The 22,952-nt window shown below is 41.9% G+C and overlaps 4 protein-coding genes across 5 annotated transcripts; 3 read left to right on the top strand and 1 right to left on the bottom strand.

Moving 5' to 3' along the window:
• Window positions 1-301: 301 nt before the first annotated feature.
• Window positions 302-6,574, bottom strand: daw1 (dynein assembly factor with WDR repeat domains 1). The gene is made up of 13 exons (XM_030766109.1): window positions 6,535-6,574; window positions 6,125-6,197; window positions 5,549-5,693; window positions 4,962-5,020; window positions 4,693-4,815; window positions 4,148-4,247; window positions 3,908-4,015; window positions 2,758-2,864; window positions 2,324-2,426; window positions 1,778-1,892; window positions 1,226-1,302; window positions 492-654; window positions 302-336 (listed from the first exon to the last, which is right to left on the bottom strand). The coding sequence occupies exons 1-13, from the start codon at window positions 6,572-6,574 to the stop codon at window positions 302-304; spliced, it is 1,248 nt and encodes a 415-aa protein (XP_030621969.1).
• A 794-nt stretch (window positions 6,575-7,368) lies between these two features.
• Window positions 7,369-10,168, top strand: slc19a3b (solute carrier family 19 member 3b). The gene is made up of 5 exons (XM_030765181.1): window positions 7,369-7,515; window positions 7,631-8,414; window positions 8,803-8,995; window positions 9,232-9,373; window positions 10,004-10,168. The coding sequence occupies exons 1-5, from the start codon at window positions 7,369-7,371 to the stop codon at window positions 10,166-10,168; spliced, it is 1,431 nt and encodes a 476-aa protein (XP_030621041.1).
• A 1,415-nt stretch (window positions 10,169-11,583) lies between these two features.
• On the top strand, window positions 11,584-14,465 carry irf2bp1 (interferon regulatory factor 2 binding protein 1). Its single transcript, XM_030766392.1, has 2 exons — window positions 11,584-13,670; window positions 13,894-14,465. Exon 1 carries the CDS (start codon window positions 11,771-11,773, stop codon window positions 13,655-13,657), a length of 1,887 nt encoding a protein of 628 aa, XP_030622252.1. The 5' UTR covers window positions 11,584-11,770; the 3' UTR covers window positions 13,658-13,670; window positions 13,894-14,465.
• Window positions 14,466-19,613: 5,148 nt separating this feature from the next.
• On the top strand, window positions 19,614-22,625 carry foxa3 (forkhead box A3). Of its 2 annotated transcripts, none has more exons than XM_030766921.1 (2): window positions 19,614-20,104; window positions 21,216-22,625. In XM_030766921.1, the coding sequence occupies exons 1-2, from the start codon at window positions 20,084-20,086 to the stop codon at window positions 22,479-22,481; spliced, it is 1,287 nt and encodes a 428-aa protein (XP_030622781.1). In that variant the 5' UTR covers window positions 19,614-20,083; the 3' UTR covers window positions 22,482-22,625. The 2 variants fall into 2 exon arrangements, with proteins under 2 accessions (XP_030622781.1, XP_030622780.1); XM_030766920.1 differs by having other exon boundaries at window positions 19,615-20,109.
• The last annotated feature ends 327 nt before the right edge of the window (window positions 22,626-22,952 follow it).

The following is a 22,952-nucleotide window of genomic DNA, read 5'->3' as shown; positions in this document are numbered from 1 at the left end:
CATGCAGCGCTACACACTCACAGAGAGAGAGTGAGAGAGAGAGAGAGAGGGAGAGCTCTGCAGCATGACTCTAGCTTGGAAAACTCAGACTAGTTTTATCAGCAGATTCCATTTCACATTCACATTTTGCCAGTGAGGGTAAGAGGTTACTTCATGTCCCAGAATGCACCACATACGGTGCTTCTCTGATGATCTGTGATGATTTCTCAGGGGGGAGAGTGAAGTGATATGTGTGAAAGTGTGTGTTTGTTAATACTGGGTTTATCCTCCACAGAACTGGACTCCTCCTTGTCTGATTAAGTCAGCGCCATACTCGACACGTGTTATCCTTACTGCCTGCAGAGAAAAGAACAGCCTGGGTCACTAGGATCAACAGTGTGGTTACCTTATGTTCTAGACATTGTCTTTTATCCTCATCACATGTAGATGTGGCCGTTTTGGCATGCGTTGTATGTGTGTGTGTGAGAGAGAGCACGGCTGAATGTATTTACCTGTAATGATGATGTCTCCTTCATAATTGAAAGCACAGGAAAAAATCTCATCAGAGTGACCCTCAAGCACCTGTAGACACAGGCCTGAGTTCAGTTCCCACAGACGCGCAGTCTTATCAGCACTGGCCGTCAACACCCGACTGCCCCGCGGGTTAAAACACACCTGAACACACGCACAGAGAGAGGGAGAGAGAATGACATGAGCCAGGATCTATAGACCAAACCACATTTAACATGCAGCAATATCCAAAATAACAAACAACCATATGCTTCGATGCATTCTCAAAACTAGTGTGTTTTTACTATGACAGAAACTACTGCAGAGGTTCAGGGAGGGTGTGCGTCTTTTAACTCGACAGGATATAGAAATACTCTGGATTGAGAGAGACAGAGAGAGGGGGAGAGAGAGAGAGAGAGAACATATGTGCACAGAGGTGACAGACTGGTATGGTCAGTTGTGATGAACAACTGAAGACAGATAAACATACATGAAGAAAATAGCAAGGAAAAAAAGAAGAAAAACATATAAGAAGCATATAAGAGAGGAGAAGAGTAAAATAGATTATAAAAGCAGGGATTAAGGGAGCTGCCAGCCTGAAGCAATGATCAATGATTTGTCTTTTCTAAAAAAGAAAAGCCATTGTGTACAGTTACCCACAGACATAAATAATCCTATTCACTGGACCTCATTAACTTCAGCAAACCACTCCATTCATCAGAACCACAACACTCACCTTAGAGATCTCATCTTCATGCCCCTCCAGCTTACAAATACACTCATATGTGGTTGCGTTGTACACACGCGATGTGCCTACCAGACACAAAGACAGGCCTGAGTTCAGTAAACACAACCCAAATGCCATCATTAAAGTCTGTCATTAGAGTTAAAGATCTGTTCCCAAAACAGGAAACTGTAGTACCTTCTGGAGATACAAATGATCTGAATGTGACAGTAATCCAAATTTTAAAGTCAATATTTTACAAAATGTTTTTCAAGTTAGAGCAACTATGAAAAAGTCTTTGGCTGGTTTCAAGATGTTACAGAAAGTGAATTCCTTTCACATTCCTATCACATTCCTTTGATCTACCTACTTTAAAGTCAATACGATGTTCCACGTTGGTTTCATTCTGATATAACTCAGTGTGGGGTTAAAACCCAAAACATAATCTTCTTTCTTTTACCTCTTTCCTTCACTTTCAAAAATTAATTGAAATTTTAGGTTGAGTTGGGTTGATAGAGAGACTGAGAGAGAGAGAGAGAGAGAGAGAGAGAGAGTATACTTTACCATCAGCTGAGGCAGTAGCGATCAGCTGTCCTGTGTAATTAAAGCAAACATCCAGCACCTCATCTTTATGACCTTCTAGAGTAGCCAAACACTGGCCACTTGCAGCATCCCATACCTACACACACACACACACACACACACACAAAACAAAGAGAGCAAGAAACTGTTTCATACACAAATGCCAACCCTGACAAAACTCTTAAATGTAAATGTAAATCATTCACTTTCATGGGTGTCTCCTTTGAGGAACATCTAAGTTTGAAAGTGATGAGCTGGGATGGTGACTCATCAGAGGGCACTAAGAGAAAATGAGAGAGAGAGAGAGACAGACAGAGAGAGAGAGAAGGAGACAGAGAGAGAGACAGAGAGAGAGAGGGATGTGAACGATGAAGAGAAGGAAACAATAAAAACGATGATACTGAAGAGAGACTAAAATGAGATGTGAAAGATGTGGGAAGTGAGAGAGAGAGAGAGAGAGAGAGAGAGGGGAAGGAAGAAAAAAAGATGATGGCTGATGACTGATGAAAAAGACTGAAGAAGACTGACCTTACAGGTCTTGTCCATAGATCCTGTAGCGATGAGAGAACAGTCCCAGTTAAACTGCACACTGCTGATTTCTGCTTCATGGCCCATCAGAGTGTGCACACGCCTTATAAACACACACACACACACACACACACACACAAAATAACATCTAAACATTATAAACAGTCCCGAGCCATGTAAATACCTTTGTAGAATTTTCTAGGGTTAACAGAATGTTGAGATTGTGGTCTATTATGTGAAACACGGTTTCACATCTGAATGGAAGTACTACATACGGACTCTTTGAGAGCAAACAGTGTAGAACTGGCTTCAAATGAAGACCTGACTGGCAGGCCGTGGCTTACTGCTGTTATATTCAGATCGTGCATATTAAGATTTTGATAAACATGGAGAAGATAAATCAGTACACGTCACACATACAAACACACACTTACCTGCCAGAGGAAATGTCCCACAGTGTAACTGTGTGGTCAAAAGAGCCTGTCACCAGCTGATCACCCACTGTGTTAAAGGACAAAGAGATAATTTCTGCAGTGTGACCCTGACATGGGGGGGGGGGGGTACAAAGAAAGGGAGAGAGAGAGATGAGAAGTTCGAATGAGAAATGAGACGTTTTATCATGTTAAGATGAAGGGAACAGTAAATGTAAGCTAAAGAAACTTCACTTGAGCAAAGACATAAAAACAATATTACTTTCATCCAATTAATCTTTAGAAACACATTCTTTCTTCTGGATGCGGCGTGATTTATAATTTAGATTTGCAGAGGAATAATTGGAGAATTAAAGGGGAAATGATGCGTGCGGAAAGGCCCCTCCCCCTATCCTGCTCTATGAGAGCTTAGTCACACTGCTAACCAACGTGCTGCGGAAAGAAAGCAAGATCTCTAAAACACCCTGCCCCCCCCCCCTTCACTGCTCTCTCTATGATCCCCATCCCTTTTCTTTTTGTGTACGTGTGCGTGTATGTGTGTGTGTGTGTGTGTGTGTGTGTGTGTGTGTGTGTGTGTGTGTGTATGAGTGTGTGTGTTAATTGGACCCATAAAAAGTGTTCTCAGTCAATCTCAGTCCAGGAGTACTACAAAAAAAACCTGTTCAACACACTATAGTAGTGTTCAGTATGAAGCAACAGGACAATCTGTGCAAAGACAAACACAAAACACCATAACACCACAGGAGAGAATGGATGAATTATTCAATAGATAGAAATAATGACTGATTTGATGAACAAATTCATTCATTTACACATGGGTGGATGAGTGCACAAAAATCACAGGAAATGGATGATTAAAACCACTGAGAAATAACACTGAACCACAGGGAGGAAAGAGAGAAAAGAAGGGATGTCAAGGGGAAAATATGTTAAGAGGCAAAAGCAAATAAGAATGTAGTGAAGAAGAGAAGAAAGAAGGATGGATGAGAGGAAGAGAATGAAAGATGAGAGTCTCGGACTGGTGAAGGGAAGGAGTGCAGTATGAGAGGATCAGGGCATGAAAAAAATGATAAATGAGCTTAAAATGAGCTACCAAACACTTGATGGAAAGATCCTGAACTAAAGGAGTGAAGGAGAGTGATAGAAAGCTCACTGTTAAGGTGGAAACCTCCTTCCCAGTCTGAACATCCCATAATTTAGCTGTGGTGTCCATGCTGCCTGTGGCAACCAGTGTACTCTGAGGGTTAAAGGCCAAACATACCTGGACCAAATTAAAAATGAAGTAAATCAGTAAATAAATGTATTATGCTTCAAAATCAGAGTGACAGTAATAGGATGAAATGGAAACTTTACTAGTTCAGTTTGTACAGTAACACAAATTTATAAGACATACAATTTCTGCTGTGTGCCCTCTAAAAGTGTAGAAGCACTTCCCTGTCTCAGCACTCCATAATTTGCAGGTCTTATCAAAGGAGCCAGTGGCAACCTTGTCCCTGAATGAGAGAGAGAGAGAGAGAGAGAGAGAGTGAGTAAAGAGGGTAAAGGGAAAAGGGCAAGGGCTACTGTTATAACTCAAAATGACAAATGCTCCCATTAATACCAAACAACACAATTCACCCTGCGGCACTCTAACCCAGCCGAGGCAGTGAAGAGGGAGAGGAAAACAGAGAGAGACAGAGAAAAACACAGAGAGCCTAAAGACATCAAGGCTGGTCAGTCTAGTGAAAGGAGAGAGAGAGAGAGAGAGAGAGAGAGAGGGAGAGAGAGAGAGAGAGAGAGAGAGGGAGAGAGAGAGGGAGAGAGAGAGAGACAGAGGGAGAGAGAGAGAGAGAGAGAGAGAGAGAGAGAGAGAGAGAATGCCTATACAGATACTCTGGAAGAGTGATAGTATTGGGTGGAGAGAGAACAGAAAATCAGAGAGAGAGAGAGAGTTGTTACCCGTAAGGGTTGTTGAATGCTATCGCATACACCACATTCCTGTGGCCCTCCAGTGTGTGTAGTTCTTCTCCTGATGCCGTGTCCCATATTTTACAAGTCCTGTCATAGCTCCCAGTTATAAAACTGCAGAAGGAGAGAGAGAGAAAGACAGATACAGGGAACAAGTGAAGGGAGAAGCTGTTCTAGCTCTGTTGCGCCCCGTAATTCACTCGTCTCTGTTTCTGTGCACTCAGAGCTGCGGAGATGAAGAGCAGTTCAGATAAACTCACCTAGACCCTGATTTATTGAAGGCAACGTTCGTCAGAGGAAGGATGTGGGCCTGGAGTGCCTGGGGAAACAAGGAGAGAGCAAAAAAGACATGTATTTCGAAACAGGGCACTTAACTGCATTAATTCACTCCAGATCTATAAGCCTGAGCGTTTAATTTCCATACGTAATTACTTTGCCTTTGATGTACCACCGACACCATCATTGACCATTTACGGCCATCTAGTGGTCAATTTAGGAACATCAGTACCGTGTTTCTAAACTTGAGGCAAACGGAAAGGAAGTCCATTTATTATTCTCAGAAGATCTATCATTTTGACACTCATAACTCCAATAAAGCAGCTTTTTTTCAGTTACAGAAGTCAAAACATCCGTACTGGTCACATATACGGCGCACAAGTTTTTGAGGGATACTTTGACTCTACTTACAGTGCTTTGTTTTAGCAAGAGAACTTTTACTTTTGCTTTTTGCACGCCTGGAAAAAGCAATGGAAATGTCCGAGCAAGATGCCAGCCGCTGATTGTTCATACTATGGCTATTATAAAACGGAGTTATATTTTTCAAAAGTAGTTAATATCTAATATTAACCTTGAATAGGAAGAACGTGTGGTCATCCTTTTGACCAAGTTTCTCCTGCAGTCTTTTGATCAGCACCTTGACCTGGTCAACGCGAGATGCTGTGATCAGTGGCTCGGTTTCTGTGATCTCCGTTATCAGTGCATCTACGTCCGTCCTGTTTTATGCAGAGGAGATTTACCTTAACCTTTCTTTAGGAACAACCATTAATGAATTCCTGTAAATGAAAAGGTTATTTTGTATTCCCCTGTTTTACTATATAAATTGCAATTGAACATTGTGACTACACCGTAGGGGTAGCCAATCATTTAAATTACAGCATGTGTAGCAATCCATTACTGCACTCAACGGGGAAACAACTTCATTTAAGACGTATAATTCTGTACAATATTTACGTACAGTTACCAAGCGGTTACAAATAGGACGTATTTGGTAGGTTTAGATTTATTAACGCTAAACTTACATTTTAAAAGTTTGAACTTTTAGTAATGAATTTGTACCATCGCAGATACACTTGCAAAACACTGTGCTACTCAACCTCATGGAAGGAAGCAGCCAAATAGCTGCTTTGTAAGGATTCCAACTTACTCAGGGGTCAAATCTAGTAGATCTATGGATTTAGTCTTTAAAAGTCCTGCCTTCTCATAGTCCAAAATTATTCCTGTGGACAAAAGGAGCATTTGCACTATGTTACTATTGCTGGAATTGCCTTGTATAAATAATTACTGAATAGCCCTGTTGTGCTGAATATAACTTGCATGAACAACTGTATCGCATCACAGTACCCTGCTCTGCTCAGCAAACTGTCATTTGCCACACACAGATTTAAACAGAGTTAACTTGATTTCGGAAGTTAGCCATTTTTTTTCATATTGTCTGTTTTCTAAGATACAGAAATCAACCTCGTATCTTCCAAATGCCGAGATATCTCATGTATTCAACTAACATTCTAAACCATTGTAAAGTTAGTAAAGATGCTTAATGTGGTTTGTAATTACCTGGTGGATAATATCGGATGTGGAATCGTTTTAGCCTCATCGTGCCTTTTCACAAATGCACTGTCAACAAACTGCAGCCATAGCGACAGACACTTATCCGGAGATACACATGCGCAAGCGCAGTTGTGGCGGTTGGTTAGTTTGCCATTTTTACTAATCATGACCTTGTGTGGGGAACTGAAATACAGCTACGTTATTAATTCTTCTGGATGATCTCATTGAAATATACACATTATACGTGATTCCATGCAGTTACTAAACCTGATATAAAATCTCACAATAGAATTGGTGGACCTTAATTATGTGTGTCTTGTGAGTGGTAAACTGAATTTGTTGCAGGTAGCCCACATGTTCATTTAAGCTGAGTTTCTGTTCCCTTCATCTCTCAAAATTAATTTTAGAAAACAGCAGAAAAATTGGGAGCTGGTTCAAGATGTTCAGCTGACATTTCCATGGTATAAGTCCCCTCTCACTTCTGCTGTCATCCAGTCCACCTGATCCCTAGTAAAGGTCATAAAACAAGACTGCTGAGACCAGAGTTCGCTGATAAAAGTAGTATGAACACACTCGATGTACACACGTGTCTTTTTTTTTGTTTTTACAATCCTTAATGGTAATAAGTAACCCCATACTCCTCTTTTCAAAGTTCCCAATCACGCATTCAAACATCACATGTGTCTCACTTGAGCACAGTAACTGAAGACATCACTCTCTCAGAGAGAACGACCATCAACTCAGCGCCGTCAAAGTAGATTACAGAAATCTACAGATTTTCTACAAGAACCCTTGAGGTGTTCAATGTGCTTGAGAGCACCTCTAATCTGGTAACTGAGAATGAAATGCTGGGAGAAGATAGAGAGCTCTGGCTGGATTTATCCGACCACGGTGCTCTCACTTTATGGCTTCTTTGCCAACTGTAGACCGGCTGAGCCTTTTCTTACACCATACCTTGTGGGGCCAAAAAACATCTCTGAGGAAGTGGTAAGAGTACTAGCATTGTCAGTGTGGTTTTTCAGGGGGTTTTCTGGGGGGGGGGGGGTTTGTTGCTTGCCCATAAAGAATACCGCTTTATCGTTCTTATTCTTTATTGTTCCAGGTGACAAACTACCTGTTCCCAATATGGACTTATTCCTATTTGGCCATCCTCTTTCCTGTCTTTCTCCTGACGGACTTTCTGCGCTACAAACCTCTAATCGTGCTCCAAGGCCTGTTCCTTATTATTAACTACCTGCTACTGTGTTTTGCCAAAAGTTTGGCAGCCATGACCTATCTTCAGGTTAACTATGCGGTGGTAACATCCATGGAGGTGGCCTACTTCTCCTACATCTACAGCATAATCCCAGCCGAACGCTACCAGCGTGCCACAGGTTACCTCCGCAGTGCAATGCTCTCAGGCTTCACTTTTGGTGCCACGCTGGGACAGCTGCTAATCTCTCTAGCCGGCACAAGTTACTTCCATGTCAATACCATCACTCTGGCCTTAATGGGCATGGCATTCCTTATCTCTCTAAGCCTGCCCATGCCCCAACGTGGCATGTTTTTTAGCAAGGGAATGAGTACAGCTTTGAATACTCAGCAGAATGGGACGGAAGAGGCAGCAGGGAAGGAGAGTGGCAAGGGATCGGATGCTGTGCAGGGATTGGAGACTGGAGGATGGTTCAGTAAAAAGAATATATTACACGGTGGTCAGGTGCTCTGGAGCAGTCTAAGGGAATCATATACCTCCAGAAAACTGATTCTTTGGTCTCTGTGGTGGGCTCTTGCCACAGCTGGGTATGGACAAGTATTCAACTACATTCAACTTATGTGGGATCACATTGAACCATCCAGTACCTCATCTGTCTATAATGGAGGAGTAGAAGCTGTCTGCACACTTGTGGGTGAGAGTCAGTCTTACACAAGATTTCAACATAAACTGTACATGGTGTGAGCATTACATAACTGTGTGTGCACTCTCACCATTAAAGATTTTGTTAGATTCACACCAGCTATATTTTTTCTGTATTGTACCCTGGCTTTGCACAAATAAAACGTCATGAACACAGTAAAACAATCTTTCAGATGACTCATTAGAAGTAATTTTCAGGTTATAAAATGAGGACAAAATGATCTTAGTAAAACCATCTCACTGTTTTAAACCATTTTAATAGTATTAGGTATTCTATTTGACCATACCCTCTATGGTCTGTATCTGCAGCAGTTAAGGCAATAGATTGGTTAATGTTCATGTTAATTGCAGCTGAAGTCAGGTTTATTCCAATGTTGCAGGTGCGGCTGCAGCCGTCTCGGTGAGCCATGTGAAGGTTAGGTGGGAGGTGTGGGGTGAGTTGGCGCTTGGCATGTTTTCTGCTGTGGGCGCTGGCTGTATTTTCCTCATGGGTCTGACCAGCAACATCTGGCTGTGCTACGCTGGTTACGTCATCTTCAAAGCCTCCTACATGCTGCTGATTACCATTACCACGTAAGCTCATGCACATTTACTTCACAGTAGTGGTTTTGTGTATGTATCACGTTGATTTTCATTCAACTAGAGGATCATTTGATGGCATGGCACCAGACTGGCACTAGTTATGGTCTACAAATTGCATCACTTCTCTTGTGCTGTGGAAAATTACAAGCTTAGAGACCATTACTATTTATTTGATAAATTACCTGCTCCTTTACTTTTGTTTCTATTGCTTTCTTTCCCCCTGAGAGATTCCAAATAGCATCTAACCTTTCGATGGAGTGCTATGCTTTGACCTTTGGGATAAACACCTTCACAGCCTTGGCTCTCCAAACTGTTATCACAGCTATTGTTGTTGATGACACTGCTTTGGGCCTGGATATTGTCACCCAGGTACACGTGTATACACACACACCTCCAACATGAGTGCATTTGGCTTGTTGTCAAAAGTAATGTATATCTCACTTTTTAAATCATAGTTGACAAGTGTGATCAAAATAACAGAAAAAATATCGTGTTCACTAAGAATAATAGAGCGTGAGTAGGCAGTCACTCTTGTGTATGCACTCTGCTCTAACCATGATCCAGCATGGCAAGTGCAGCTAATCAGTTGCTTTCAAGGGGCATGACTGGATATGTCAAGTGTGTTTAGAGTTTGTGCAGATTTACTCACACATAAGAGTGTCCCCAGGAAAACCTAGAGTGACACCTAGTGGTAAATAATTAGAAATGCATAGATACCCAATAAAAATCCATGTTCTCCTCAAGCTGATCTCATCTGATCTTGACTACCACTGACCACACGAAAACAGCTCCAGAAACAGCTGTTTTTCTGTGATGGTTAGTGTTTGTGCAACTTATGTGTGATCTGCTGCAAAGGTGGCATGGATGCATAGAAGCAAACACTAGTTGTACAACTGATTTCAATATGATAACATAGTAACATAATAATAACATGAATAGAAGTCCCTAAGGGACCTCAGCAGAAGCTAAATACTTTTTCTTATTATTGTTGCTTTTAAGTTCATCATCTACGGAAGCTACTATGCTGCCATCTCCCTTCTCTTCTTGATCCGGGGGATGTATACAGCGTGTGGACACCATTGCCGCTCCACACCAACACCCAGTTCAGTCACCGCAGATTCATCAGACCATAAGCAGCAGACTGAAACTCACATTGAAAGCTGAAATATCCATAACCCACAAAGTCATCTTTAAAAAAGATTCTCTGAATGTTGCGTGGCAGAGGTGTGCATATTTATGCCATTCTATTGTCTTACAAGTTCTACACATTACTTGCTAGTGGATTATATATCTATGTGTGTGTGTGTGTGTGTGTGTGTGATGTACGTACTTGGATCATGTCTTATCTATATTGTTGGTGAAAATGTAAGTATGTATGTATACCAGTACCTGTGATCATGAACAACAACAAAAAGTAAAAAATTATTTTACATTCGTGTGATTCTTGTTTTAATCCTTATACCCTCCTTGGTGTTTTAAAAGAATCTGGGCTGTCCATGAGATAAAATGATGACATTTCATAAGATCATCTAAGGTCTCATTCAGTAAGCTTGTTTAATCTTAGGACTTTGGTATTCATTCAAGAACATACAAAAAGTTGAAAATTTGAAACAGTAAACGCATTCAAGCCCATCAAACAATGGAGCCAGTAAAAGAGCGAATCAAACTGACGGCGTCATGATTCACGGTCAGTTCTTCCTCGTTCACAGAAGATAATAATTACTATGAATGCGTTCTTCAAACTTATACTTTGTGCCGTTGCCTAATTACAGGTTCCAAAGTACCGCAAGATACGCTATTTCAGCAAGCATTTTTACCAGAATTAGAGCGCGTGCAAATATATGTTCATGGTACTGCTGCTGTAATCATTTCGTTGGTTACAACGACCCTTCTCCAAAACTTCGATGTATATCAGTTTCCTTAGTCAAAAGCGGAAGTTTAGAACTTGCGTGGGAGGAAATTCAGGAAGTGATGTTAACGATCTGAAATCTTGTGGTGCACTGTGGGTATTTGGGTTTAATTGACTTCAACGCGAAAACGATGTCACTCTATTCCTCAAACATAGGTGTATTGCCATTGTTTTCTTTGTCCTTAATTTACTGCCATTTTACTATTATATCTGTATACCACACAGTAAATTGTCTTTCAAATCTGGGTAAATCTGTGTCTTTTAAACTAAAATACTTAGTTCTGACCCTACCATGTGGAAATAGCCCAGTTAACAACAATAATAAAACCATTTAAGACAGAGCAGGTTATGTATGACTTCATGTATAAATTTTTATTTTTACATGGGTTACCTCTGTTAATTCGGCTCTGTTGCGATTACGATAATGTCTGGTTTTAACTCTAAAATCATTGCTTACTGCGTTTTGGGAATTCTGAACGTAAACAAAGTTACTTGCATATAAACAACTTTCGATTATGCAGTAGACAATTCCAACACGGGGAAACATTCTCGGCTTATATTTCTACCAGCCCACTCTTGCTTCCCCGCGCTCGCCTGAAAATGAAAGGAACCACATATCCCACAATGCACCTTACCAGAGTTGTGTAACTTTCCAGCGTCTTCCAGAGAAACTCCTCGGCGGCGCAAGCGACTAAAGAGAAACACCAAACTTCTTCAAACTGGATGAAATAAAGTTAACGAAGATATCGTATATTCGGTAGTAACGTGAAAGGAATTATTCAGAAACTATTGGGTGTTGACGTTCAAAGAAAATCAGGGTGGATTTGAGAACGCAAGATCGCGAGGGCCTATCAAATATGTCCTCCTCCTCGCAGGCATCTTCCAGGCGGCAATGGTGCTACCTTTGCGACTTGCCAAAGATGCCTTGGGCTATGATCTGGGATTTTAGCGAGGCCGTATGTCGAGGGTGCGTCAACTACGAGGGTGCAGACAGAATTGAGTTTCTCATTGACACAGCACGGCAGCTAAAAAGAACACATGTGATGCAGGATGGCAGGTCCCCCGGTCCTCAGCCTGGTAAACACGGGCCAGGTGGGAAGGATGGACCTCTTGAAGGAGGTAGGCCACCTACAGAGCGTTTTGAGCGCGGAAGAGGAGATTATGGCGTGCCTGCTCGACTTCCTAATGGACTGGCGAGAATGGAGGATGGGGGTCCTTCAGAAGTTAGCAGACAAAGTCCTAATGCTAGAAGGCCTATGGTTGGGCCAGTACCCCCCAACCTGATGGCTCAGGGTCTTGTTGGACCTCCACATGGCCTGTTGGCTGCAGTGCCAAGTCTGAATGCCAGACCAGGTACTGCACCTTTGACCATCTCCACTCCCATGCTTAGTGAGATTAGTAAGCGGCAAGCCTTGGGCATGGGGATGGGCATGGTACCCTTTATGAGCCCAGAGTTTGAGAAGGAGCTGAAGGAAAAGCAGAGGAACGCCGAAGCCTTGGCTGAGCTCTCAGAAAGTGTGCGGAACCGTGCGGATGACTGGTCTGGACGTCCCAAAGCTGTGCGAGACACCTTGCTTACCCTAACCAGCTGCACTCCCTTTAACGTGCGCTTCAAAAAAGAACACAACCTGGTGGGAAGAGTGTTTGCCTTTGACGCTAAGCTGGGCTTAGAGTTTGAGCTGAAAGTTTTTGTCGAGTATCCTTGTGGCTCAGGCAATGTGTTCTCTAGCTTGCTGGGACTAGTCAAACAGATGTTCCTTGACTGCCAGAAAGATACTGGCAAGGTCATTAACTCAGGCTACAAATATGTGGAGTACGAGAAGCGGCACGGCACAGGTGACTGGCGCCTTCTCTCTGAGTTGCTTAGCGACGCGGTGCGGGCCTTCAAAGATGCTCCAGCGCCTGATGCCCTCCCTCAGCCTTATCTAGATGCCAACTGTTCCATGCTGCCCACCGCCCTTTGCCACATAAGTCGCCCTGGGGCACCGCGGGCACGCAGGCGCAAGGCGTCGCCTGAACCAGAGGGCGGAGAAAGGATTGGCACGGAAGAGCAGCTCCGCCAGCACTGGCCCTTGGGCACGTACCCAGGTATGACTGCACACATGTCCACCACCTCGCTCCAAGGCACAGGTCAGCCCCCAGCTCTCCCGGAGGGTTTGGTTTCCCACGGAACAGACCCCTCCCCTATCACAGCACTGATGAGCGTGGCAGATAATGTGTGCACGACCGGACAGTCACCGAAAGACGCTCCTAGCGGCAGTGGCAGTAGCTCTGGGATTGCCCACTCGTCCTCCACTGGCAGACAGAACAGCAGCAGTCCCCTGGCTGCCTCGCCAGCAGGCCAGCGTCGCCTTGCATCACGAAACGGGGACACCTCGGCCAGCAGCAGCTCGGCGGGAGCGGCGTCGGCCGTGGCAATGCCCTCAGCAGGAGCGGCAGACCAAGGCGCGGTAACGGGCGGTGAGTCAACAGGAGCAGGAGGTACCCCTCTCTGCTGTACCATCTGTCATGAGCGGCTGGAAGACACACACTTTGTCCAGTGCCCGTCTGTGGGTGGACATAAGTTCTGCTTCCCCTGCACCAGGGACTTCATCCGTAGGCAGGGCTCAGGAAGTGAGGTGTACTGCCCCAGTGGGGAGAAGTGTCCTCTGGTGGGCTCTAACGTGCCCTGGGCATTCATGCAGGGAGAGATCTCCACCATCTTGGCTGGAGATGTAAAAGTGAAGAAAGAGCGTGACCCTTAACAGCCCCTGGCAGGTACAGCTTTTTGCCTCATGACTTATGACTCATGACATACTACTCATAACATATTACTAAATGACTTCATACAGAAGAGAGTCAGTTTGCTGGTTGATTAGTCAGAGATACTCATTATAATATTATGACTTTCACTCAGGATAAAATGTTATTGAGTTTTTTTGTTTGTTTGGTTAGTTGTTGTTTTTTTGTTTACATGTTTTCTTTCTTTTTCTCTCGGTAGATTGCAGCCTGCACTTGATACCCTGATCCCCAAAGATGGTCATGCGACAGCATGGCCTACAGCACTGAAGAGACGACCACAAACTCGCTGGTCCTCTTCCTCAATCACCCGCTGTCCCTCTCTCCTCTCCTTCCTCTCCTCTCCTCTCCTCCCCAGCTGTGGTAAAGGAGAGCTTAGCCATCATTAGCACAGGAGGTTAGCCACACTCAGGGACCTCCTACACTACAGTCAGATATCCTAATCGCCTCCCAAATGTTTGTCTGTGTGTGCTGTCAGGAGTCATAGCAGTGCCCCATATGAAATCTTCTGGGGCCCTAACTCCATTCTAATGAAACTAACTGCTTCTCAAACAGAAGTGCACCTCAAAGAATAACACAGAATACCAGGATGAATGATGACTTCTTTGAATGTCCTACCACCAGACAGACATGGATTGTACAGAAAGTTTGTTTTCAAGATATTCCCACCACCGGCACCACAGAACTGTACTGACGTCAGCTCTGAAACTCACTCTCTATTGTTTGTCTATGCTGCATACAGCTGTCCAAGTGACTGGGATATATTATAAGTGCTATGAGTCCCCCCCCCCCCCCCCCCCCCCCCCACCAACCACCTAAAAAAAAAACAAAAAAAGGCTTCACAGTGCCCCGCAAAGCTGCTTTATCCAGCATGTATGATAGAAATCTTTCTTTATATTTTATACTATATTAGATTGTAAGAAATACTCCCTTTCAATGGTTATAGATGTGCAATCTCTAGATTTGATACAGTTATGCTTTATGTACCACTAAGCATATGAATGAATAGAAAACCAAAGATAGACACGCTGTAATTGTACCATATGACGCTGTAGCTTATATTTTTGTGGTTAAAAAAATGCTTTCATGAAATAGCAGGGACATATATTGGGAAATGGTTCAAAATGGGAATCTTATATTTAAAAACATACTGGGTGGACTCTAAAGTAGATTTTGTTAAATGTAAACAGATCACTATATTTTGTATTTTAACCCATATTGCTGTTAAGTTTGACATAATAGATAGGTTAAAATTTATGGTTACAGGTTCTTATGATGTTCTGTTTTGTATAAGGTCCAGTTATTATTTTTTCAACCTTACATGTCAAATGATATAGTTTAATGAATGTTTATGTTTAATAAATGAGTAAGACCGACAGATGGTAGCCAGTTAAAAGAAATGTTTTACATGTTAAGAATTGTATTAGTCCCCTGTGTCGTTTTCCATCTTTCTGATCCATTTTTTTGACATAGAAAATTATATATGAATGAATATATATATATGTACACACGTAAAAAATACTGTTCTGTAAGACATTTGTTTAATCTGCTTTTATGTTACTGCTCAAATTGTATTTAAATTAAAAGAACAACCAGCTTTTCACATTCTCTTAGAGTTTATAAATGTCTTCAAAAATGATATCAGTGTCTAGAGCAAAGCGGATTGTGGCATTTCAGTTGAGTAGACTTTGTCCAGCTCATCTGTGGCTAAAGGTTTAGGTGACAGAATGAAGTGTGTTTTGTGTAAGTGTATGAAGTATGTCTTGCCACACTGAATCCTGTTCGTCCTGGATACATAAACATATGCCTATATTTAAAACAACTCTTCACACAGATGTTGGTAATGACCATAGGCCTCTCACTCTTGAGAACTTTTGATTGTATAGCTTCCAGCATTCACTCTGTATACACGCGTGAATTAAATTAATTAATGTTGGATACTCCTGTTTTGTGTGCCTACAGAAAGAATCAGAATCAATCACAAAGATGTCCAGCCATCTAAGTCTTAAGTGCTGTTCCTACTCCCTTTAAGACTATGGAATGGACAATAGCCTGTTTCTCCATTATTGGGAACCAGAATCACACTTGCATTGTGTTTTCTGTGCTCCTAACTGAGCGTGGGCGACATGTTGGAAGTTGGTCTCCGTTTGTGTTTGTGATTTGGACTGATGCATTTCATAAACAATCACTGAAGTCTCTAATTGTGATTCACCAATGTGATGGCCATCACAGTGTTGAAATGACAAATCAAATCTGTAGAACCCATGTAAACTCAGCACAGTTTAGGGGACAGGGAATACAGACTAGGCGTGACCCATGTACTACAGGAACCCTGCTGGACTTTGGACTGTTTTTGACTCTCACAATCCCCTGAGTTGAGTAGTAGATGTGTACTCTGTTTTCAGTTGGTTAATGTCAGATGTCCTCAAGGTTGAAGCATGTTTGCTTTATCAGTTTCCTGTAATCATGCTGAGAGTGGGTGAGCATAGGGTGCCCGTGTTTTACATTTGAGACCATTTACTCTGTGGTTCGTCTGAACACAGTGTACAGTGTCACATGCCCTTCTCATCTAAGAAACAAACATGCAGTCAGTAATACCAACACATGGAAATGTTTTTGCTTTTCTGTACAGCAGCAAGTCATTCCAGTCTAAAGAATCTCATTGAAAAATATTCTAACCTTTTTTTCTCTCTTTACAGAGTGTATCATTCATTCAGTCTTAGTGAGACCGAGAAAGAAATACTGAAACACTCCACCATTCTTTAGGGCTAAAATAAAGAGAAGGTTATAGTCACTTTGACATTGTATCATCCAAAGACTCGCAGTTTGACTGAGCACGTCGTAAAACCGCAGATGTTAATCATTGTCCAAGCACGTGGGAGTTAAATAGCCATGTCAATCAGGACACCTTGTAATTACTGGTCCGTCGTAAAAAAAAAATAAAATAAAAAAAAAAAGGCTGTGGATTGAACACATACTAAGAGGACTGGGGACATACCTAAGTTGAGAAATGGCAATGTTTACTATAGATTCTCATTTAGACACGTTTAACGCTTAATATGTTGTTAAGGTTCACGAAGGCGGTCCTTGTTTTTAGAGTCGTCCTGTACCCTGGTTTATGAAAGCATTTGCAACGTAATTTGCTGGACAGCACTATCATTAGTTTTATTATCATCAAATAGTTACTTCAACTGAGACAGGGCAGACTTGAGACTAATATAAAGACCGCAAAACTGCACAGGATTGTACCCAAATCTCAATTTCCCTTTTCAGTTTGAGGTTTTAAAAAAGCGCTGTATGAACTAACATTGTCCGGTAGGTGGAGCAAATTTACTAATCTTTTTTACTTGTCAGCGCAACAGTTACCCAATGGAAGTGTTGCTTTCAGCATTTTGCTCTATCCCAAATAACCTGAATATTACAAATCTTTTACTGTTTCATGATTAATCGACAACATGAAGACATTAGGTTTAAAATACCACTTGGTGTTTATCGCTGATAATTTTACTCACCTTTCTCACATCATCATCATCATCATCATCATCATCATCTTCATAATCATCATCACTGCAGTTAACATTTTATGCTTCCTCTTCCATAAAATGTTAGAGTGACGTTTCAAGATATCTTTTTAGATATCATTTCACGCTTGGATGTGGACATTGTTCTTTTGGTGTAGAGATTTTGGATCATTCATATGTTTGTGTAATTAGAGTACAATTAACTCTGGTAACCTAAATCACTGATTATGATCAGTGGTCAAGACAACGTGACGAGGGATCTAACCGTCCACCTAAAAATAAGAAACAACTAAATCTCTTGCTTCCTCCATTAGTGTTACCCATTAGGGCTATTGTTAACTAATTATTGAGGTGTTAATGAACGGCGCAACGCCACATTGGCATGAGAAGCAGTGAGACGCTCAGATGTGTGTTCGGCAATACACCATTAACAGGAGCAAAGGAGTATTCAGGAAGGAATCGAGCAGTCTTTCCGATGTTTTACATAGTACGAGACAGCACGCGCGACTCATATCTTGGTTCGGAAATGCATTTCAGAGCACTGTAAAACAAACGGGTATTTCTCCGAATGTTACGCGCAAAGAAGCAATTACTGGAAATAACCGAAGTGACAATGAACTAATGTCTTCACATCATGGTGGATAGTGAAATATAAACATACACTACGGGAACATTCATTTAAAAAGTTTATAATTTCTTTGGCTATATTAGTTAGAGATCTACGAAGACCGAGGGTCTTTTTTTAATCAAGGTACTGTAAATAGTATTCGATTTTCCCGCATAGTGTTAACTGCCCATTTCATTAAACCGACACGATATCCTTTTGCAAAAAGGCGTAAATCGTCCACCTGCGGGACACTGATAAGTTCGCAGCAGCCCTGAAAACGTTACACGCAGAAATAATTCGTTTGTATGTTGTAAACGCTAGACCACTTAACCTGTTCTTAACCTACTATTACAAGACTATTGCTACTACTGATTGTAGAGGTGGTAGTAGTAGTAATAGTAATAATACTAATAACGAAAAACCGGACAGATCGGTTGAAAAGTACATTCTACCTCTTTCCGATGGTTATTTCCCCTTCTGTGCCCAACTAATCCTGTCGACCACCTGCGTGCTTATCAATTACATCTCCATTCATTAGCCATTAGGAAATGCATTGACATTTAGATTCTACTGTCTGAGCCCGACAAAGGAGATGTGTATTCCGAGGAAGAGTGACTCTAATTTCTCATGGTTCATTTCAAGTCACTTGAGGTCATTTAAAAAAGTACTTGCTTTGAAATGAGTTTCCTATTTACTTGTCTTTACTTGTGCTACTTGTTCCATATACTGTATATTCGTGGTCACTGAAACTATTATCCATTCATTGTTTTTTTCTCAAGCCTTTCTGCTTAGGGTACGCATCGTAATGCACCTTGCTATGCGCAGAAAAATTTTATAATTGTGCTCCAACTCTGTTCGCACCCATCAGATGTCTGCCTCCGGCTAAAAATATGTGTAAACAGTTCTGCGAAAATAGTGACGTCAGGAGTGTAAAGAAGACGGTTTAAGCAGCAGCTGGATGTCCTTCGATTCCTCTGCATCGAATTTTCAACGTCTTATGTAATAGGCGTACTCAGAATGAAAAGCAGTGTGGATTCGTTCCAATAAGACGCTACCAATTAATCACCCTTCGACCACTTTTAAGTGCCCAGACGTGATAGCCCAGGAGATTTAACGACTTAAAAAAATGTCACCTCAGAGTACGAGGGCTAGACCCCCAAGTGATGAGTTTAACCCCTGACAAGCTTACAGTTTGAGCAGATCAGAAAAATGCACTGTCAGCATGCAAAATCTTTTTTATTATTATGCTTGATTATATTACTTATGCTTTAGTTATTGGTCGGTTGATTAACGATGTTTTATGTTTGTTGGGTTCACACAGATAAGTGAGTCTGACCATCGGAATATTTTCAGTGCGAATGGAAACTTTATATTATATAACGACCTCGCTGTGGAAGGTATCACCCGAGAGACAATGGATGAGCTTATAGAATACACTTCCAGCCGCCACTGTAATGTTTTTTTTTTTAAATAATAATAATGATCATTCAAAACAAACAATGTGCCCTACTGCAAAAGCAATATTACTTTATGATGGTGGCAGAGTGTACTTTTTTTTTTTTTTTAAATTATGCTTCTCAGAATTAAATTATTTTATCTTTAATAGCAACTTTTTTAAAACTATGTAGGGTTCTGGGGGTGACAATTGAAATGTAGACGTCTATCCGCCAATATACAGAACACCAGGGGGCAAAAGAGACTTTTTGAACGATCTCTTCCTGAGTCCCAGGACGATATTCAAATAGTCATGGGGCGGGACCTTACCTGCGTTTTAAAGCCAGGACTTCACTCTACTACAGTACTCGCCCATAGCCAACTAACTTAAGCGACGCACGGGCTACGATTCAACTGAAACTCCTCTGAGGATTCTTCCCAGGATTATTAAAACGTCAAGCCTTTTAAAATGATAAGTATTTATCAGTAGTTAAGCAATGAGAAAATAATACACCAGAGATCCACTGAGAGAAATTGAATAATAGAGTTTTTATTTTTAACTCAAAAGAAGACTTACATTTACCCCACAACTTATGTTACTATTACCGTTTTCGTGGGGATCGTAAACTGCTTCTTTCGGAAGACTGGATTTTTCTTTTGGGGTCGATATATCATCATAGAAAAAACAAAAAGAAAGAGAAAAGACATACCAATCTCGTGATTTTTTCTTTAGTAATTTGTTGATACTACACTTTTTATTTACAATTTAAAACGTTTCTTTGGGATGTTGAGCTCAGTGAAGATGGAGTCTCACGAAATTCCTGAATGGAATGCGTTCTACAGTGAATCAAGTGAGGTAAGTTTGATTTTTATATAAAAAGTAGGCTATACTATATACAGAGAAATCCCATTAATTTTTAGACGGTTTAACGTTTACGGCCTTTAGGGCGTACTGGTCTGATGTGGTCTTTGAGAGAAGGTACTATGCTTTTTTTTAAGTTGGGGAGACTTCCAAGAGTAAAAAAGTAACTCCAATTTTACGTTATTCCCAGCAATATTTGAAAACGAAAATATTTTTAAAACAGTTCTCATGAATAGTCGTTTGTTCTAACATGCTTAAATACCACGTTTGATTTTTCGTTCTGCTTGTGTGAGTGGTGGGTGAAAAGACGCCTAATTTATTGTTTCATGTTGCCTACATATAACGGCACATAATTAATTTTGATTTTATTTTTCCCGAATCAAAAAATACGACCAAATATCATATTTCAGGTATGACATGTTCTATTCAGGAAATAAGTCAAAGCATTTTATTCTTCCTCAAAATTTCATCAGACTCCTGCAGACTGCTTTCGATCGGAATAACAGTAATATTATTTTTAAAGACCTGATTATGAAAGCGATTAAAGACCGAGCTTATTTAAGAATTCTGACTGCTTTCTTTGTCATTCACAGCTATTTGTTATCCACTATATATCACATCAAACAGTTATTCAATAGATAGAAATGATCGCAAGATAATTAACTATTTTCGTTTGTTCAAGATATCAGCCATCAGCCTAATAATAAATTAACTGTGATATGAATGTCCCTTACGTGTCGATTTAAGAGAGACTCTCCTTCATGATCATCACACGAAATTAAAAAAAAAAAAACTGAGCGTCTACCATATTGAAAAAAGGATATATGCTATGTTTCGGCTTAAACGATCAGTTCGTTAGGTGTATCAGTTTTAAAATATCAAGTTAATAAACTGCATCATCAGGATTGTTAACAAGGAATCTCCTCCTAATTATACTTTATGCTTGCTGTGTTAAAACGTTACATTTGTGTTAAACATATTTACAACTAACAGCTAACTGGTTTATGAAATCCACCACTCTTTGCGTTTATAAAAAAAAGAGGGAGAGAAATTAAATTTCTCTCCAAATTAAATAAATAAATTCTCTTTGGTTTTTTTAGATGTATTCCTCACCAAGCGCCATGAATTCCAGCCTGAGTTCAATGAGCACCCTGAACAGTTACATCAACCTGAATTCTGCCGGTTCTGCATCCAGCATGAACATGGGCTACCCCAGCACTGGACTCAATAGCAACCATCTTGCCTCCATGGCTGGAGGAGCAAACCACATGAGCCTGTCACCAGTCGGCTCATCTCTGAACCCCAGCTCCCTCACACAGCTGGGCTCCCCAACCTCCTCTCTCAGCCCCCTCTCTCACTACCAGAGCATGGGACAGCCCATGGCTCAGCTCAGCTATCCGTCTCCCACTTCACTAAACCGAACCAAGGAGGTTCCTAAGCCTTACCGCCGATCCCTCACTCATGCCAAGCCACCTTACTCCTACATCTCCCTTATAACCATGGCCATCCAGCAGTCCGGTAATAAGATGCTCACCCTCAACGAGATTTACCAGTGGATCATGGACCTGTTCCCTTACTACCGCGAGAACCAGCAACGCTGGCAGAACTCCATCCGTCACTCACTCTCCTTCAACGATTGCTTTGTGAAGGTAGCACGCTCACCAGACAAGCCCGGTAAAGGCTCCTACTGGGCTATGCATCCAAACTCTGGCAACATGTTTGAGAACGGATGCTACTTGCGTCGACAGAAGCGCTTCAAGATAGAGGACAAACCTGGCAAGAAGGGCACCTCAAAGTCTCAGGATGGTGGGGCTGGCAAGGGCGGGCATGGAGATAGTCTTCAGGAGGAGCACAGCCCGGGCACAGGTTCTGAGGGAGCAGACTCAGCCCACTCCGACAGCTCCCACCCAGGTTCAGCCTCAGAGGAGCAGCAGCAGAGGAGTCTGGTGCAGTTGGAGTGCCCACATCCAACTCCCTCACTGGCACAGAGTTCCCCAGTGCCTATTCCTTCCTCTGTGCCATCCTCCATTGCTCCCTCTACCTCCCACCTCCACTCTCAGCCCATGGGAGGCAGCCCCCACCTCCTGCCTAGCTCTATGCAGCACCTTGACCTTCAGAATGATCCCCTTAAATCCATGGATCCCCACTACAACTTCAACCACCCCTTCTCTATCACCAACCTCATGTCTAATGAGCAGAAGATGGATCTCAAGTCCTACCAAGACCAGGTGATGGCCTACAACAGCTACACGTCCACGTCACCAGTGGCTGCCAAACAGATATATGACAGCGCAGGCCCGTCTGCTATTGATTCTGGAGCTTACTACCAGACCTTATACAGCAGGTCTGTCCTCAATGCGTCTTAACGCGTCCAACAGCCAAATGGCAGCCAAGAGCTGCTGCGACTCTAACAGCTTTAGACACTATAGAGATAAAATGGCTGACCTCTCAGGCAGGCTCCCACAGGAGGGACCATTCTTCATCAAAGACAGCTTTCTGCTGTGTCAGTGCGAAAATGTGCGGTGTTTTTTCCAAAGGAGACTGATGTATGCAGTGACATGAAAACCTCTCGATTTCTACTCAGAGAGGGGGATGAGTTAAAGTCATTTCAGACTAAATCTTTGAAAAACTCTCTCTCTCTTTTCTCTCTCTCTCTCTTTTTCATATTTTACGTGATATGTTAATGTTTCAAAGGGTTTCAGGAACTGATGTGTCATTTGAACAGTGAAAGGGTTTTCAGGGTCACAGTATGCGGACAAATGTTCCTCAGGATTTTCATGCTCATTATTTGTATATATATATATGGACTGGCAACAGGAGTTGTGCATTTATTTATG

The sequence above is a fragment of the Chanos chanos genome, chromosome 2, assembly GCF_902362185.1.
Source record: "Chanos chanos chromosome 2, fChaCha1.1, whole genome shotgun sequence".
Lineage (NCBI taxonomy): Eukaryota > Metazoa > Chordata > Actinopteri > Gonorynchiformes > Chanidae > Chanos > Chanos chanos.
The sequence above is the reverse complement of the archived record's forward strand: the minus strand, read 5'-3'. Positions and strand labels throughout refer to the sequence as shown.

What these genes read in the sequence shown, in the direction of transcription:
- foxa3 (XM_030766920.1), top strand. Translation starts at nt 20,038, where the DNA reads ATGTTGAGCTCAGTGAAGATGGAGTCTCACGAAATTCCTGAATGGAAT. An exon ending in TCTACAGTGAATCAAGTGAG is followed by an intron (nt 20,110 to 21,215) that starts GTAAGTTTGATT and finishes TGGTTTTTTTAG; the next exon opens with ATGTATTCCTCACCAAGCGC.
- irf2bp1 (XM_030766392.1), top strand. Translation starts at nt 11,771, where the DNA reads ATGTCCTCCTCCTCGCAGGCATCTTCCAGGCGGCAATGGTGCTACCTT.
- daw1 (XM_030766109.1), bottom strand. Translation starts at nt 6,574, where the DNA reads ATGAGGCTAAAACGATTCCACATCCGATATTATCCACCAG. An exon ending in TGGGACATTTCCTCTGGCAG is followed by an intron (nt 2,427 to 2,757) that starts GTAAGTGTGTGT and finishes TGTGTTTATAAG; the next exon opens with GCGTGTGCACACTCTGATGG. An exon ending in ATGAAGATGAGATCTCTAAG is followed by an intron (nt 655 to 1,225) that starts GTGAGTGTTGTG and finishes GCGTGTGTTCAG; the next exon opens with GTGTGTTTTAACCCGCGGGG.
- slc19a3b (XM_030765181.1), top strand. Translation starts at nt 7,369, where the DNA reads ATGAAATGCTGGGAGAAGATAGAGAGCTCTGGCTGGATTTATCCGACC. An exon ending in AAAACATCTCTGAGGAAGTG is followed by an intron (nt 7,516 to 7,630) that starts GTAAGAGTACTA and finishes TTATTGTTCCAG; the next exon opens with GTGACAAACTACCTGTTCCC. An exon ending in CTGCTGATTACCATTACCAC is followed by an intron (nt 8,996 to 9,231) that starts GTAAGCTCATGC and finishes TCCCCCTGAGAG; the next exon opens with ATTCCAAATAGCATCTAACC.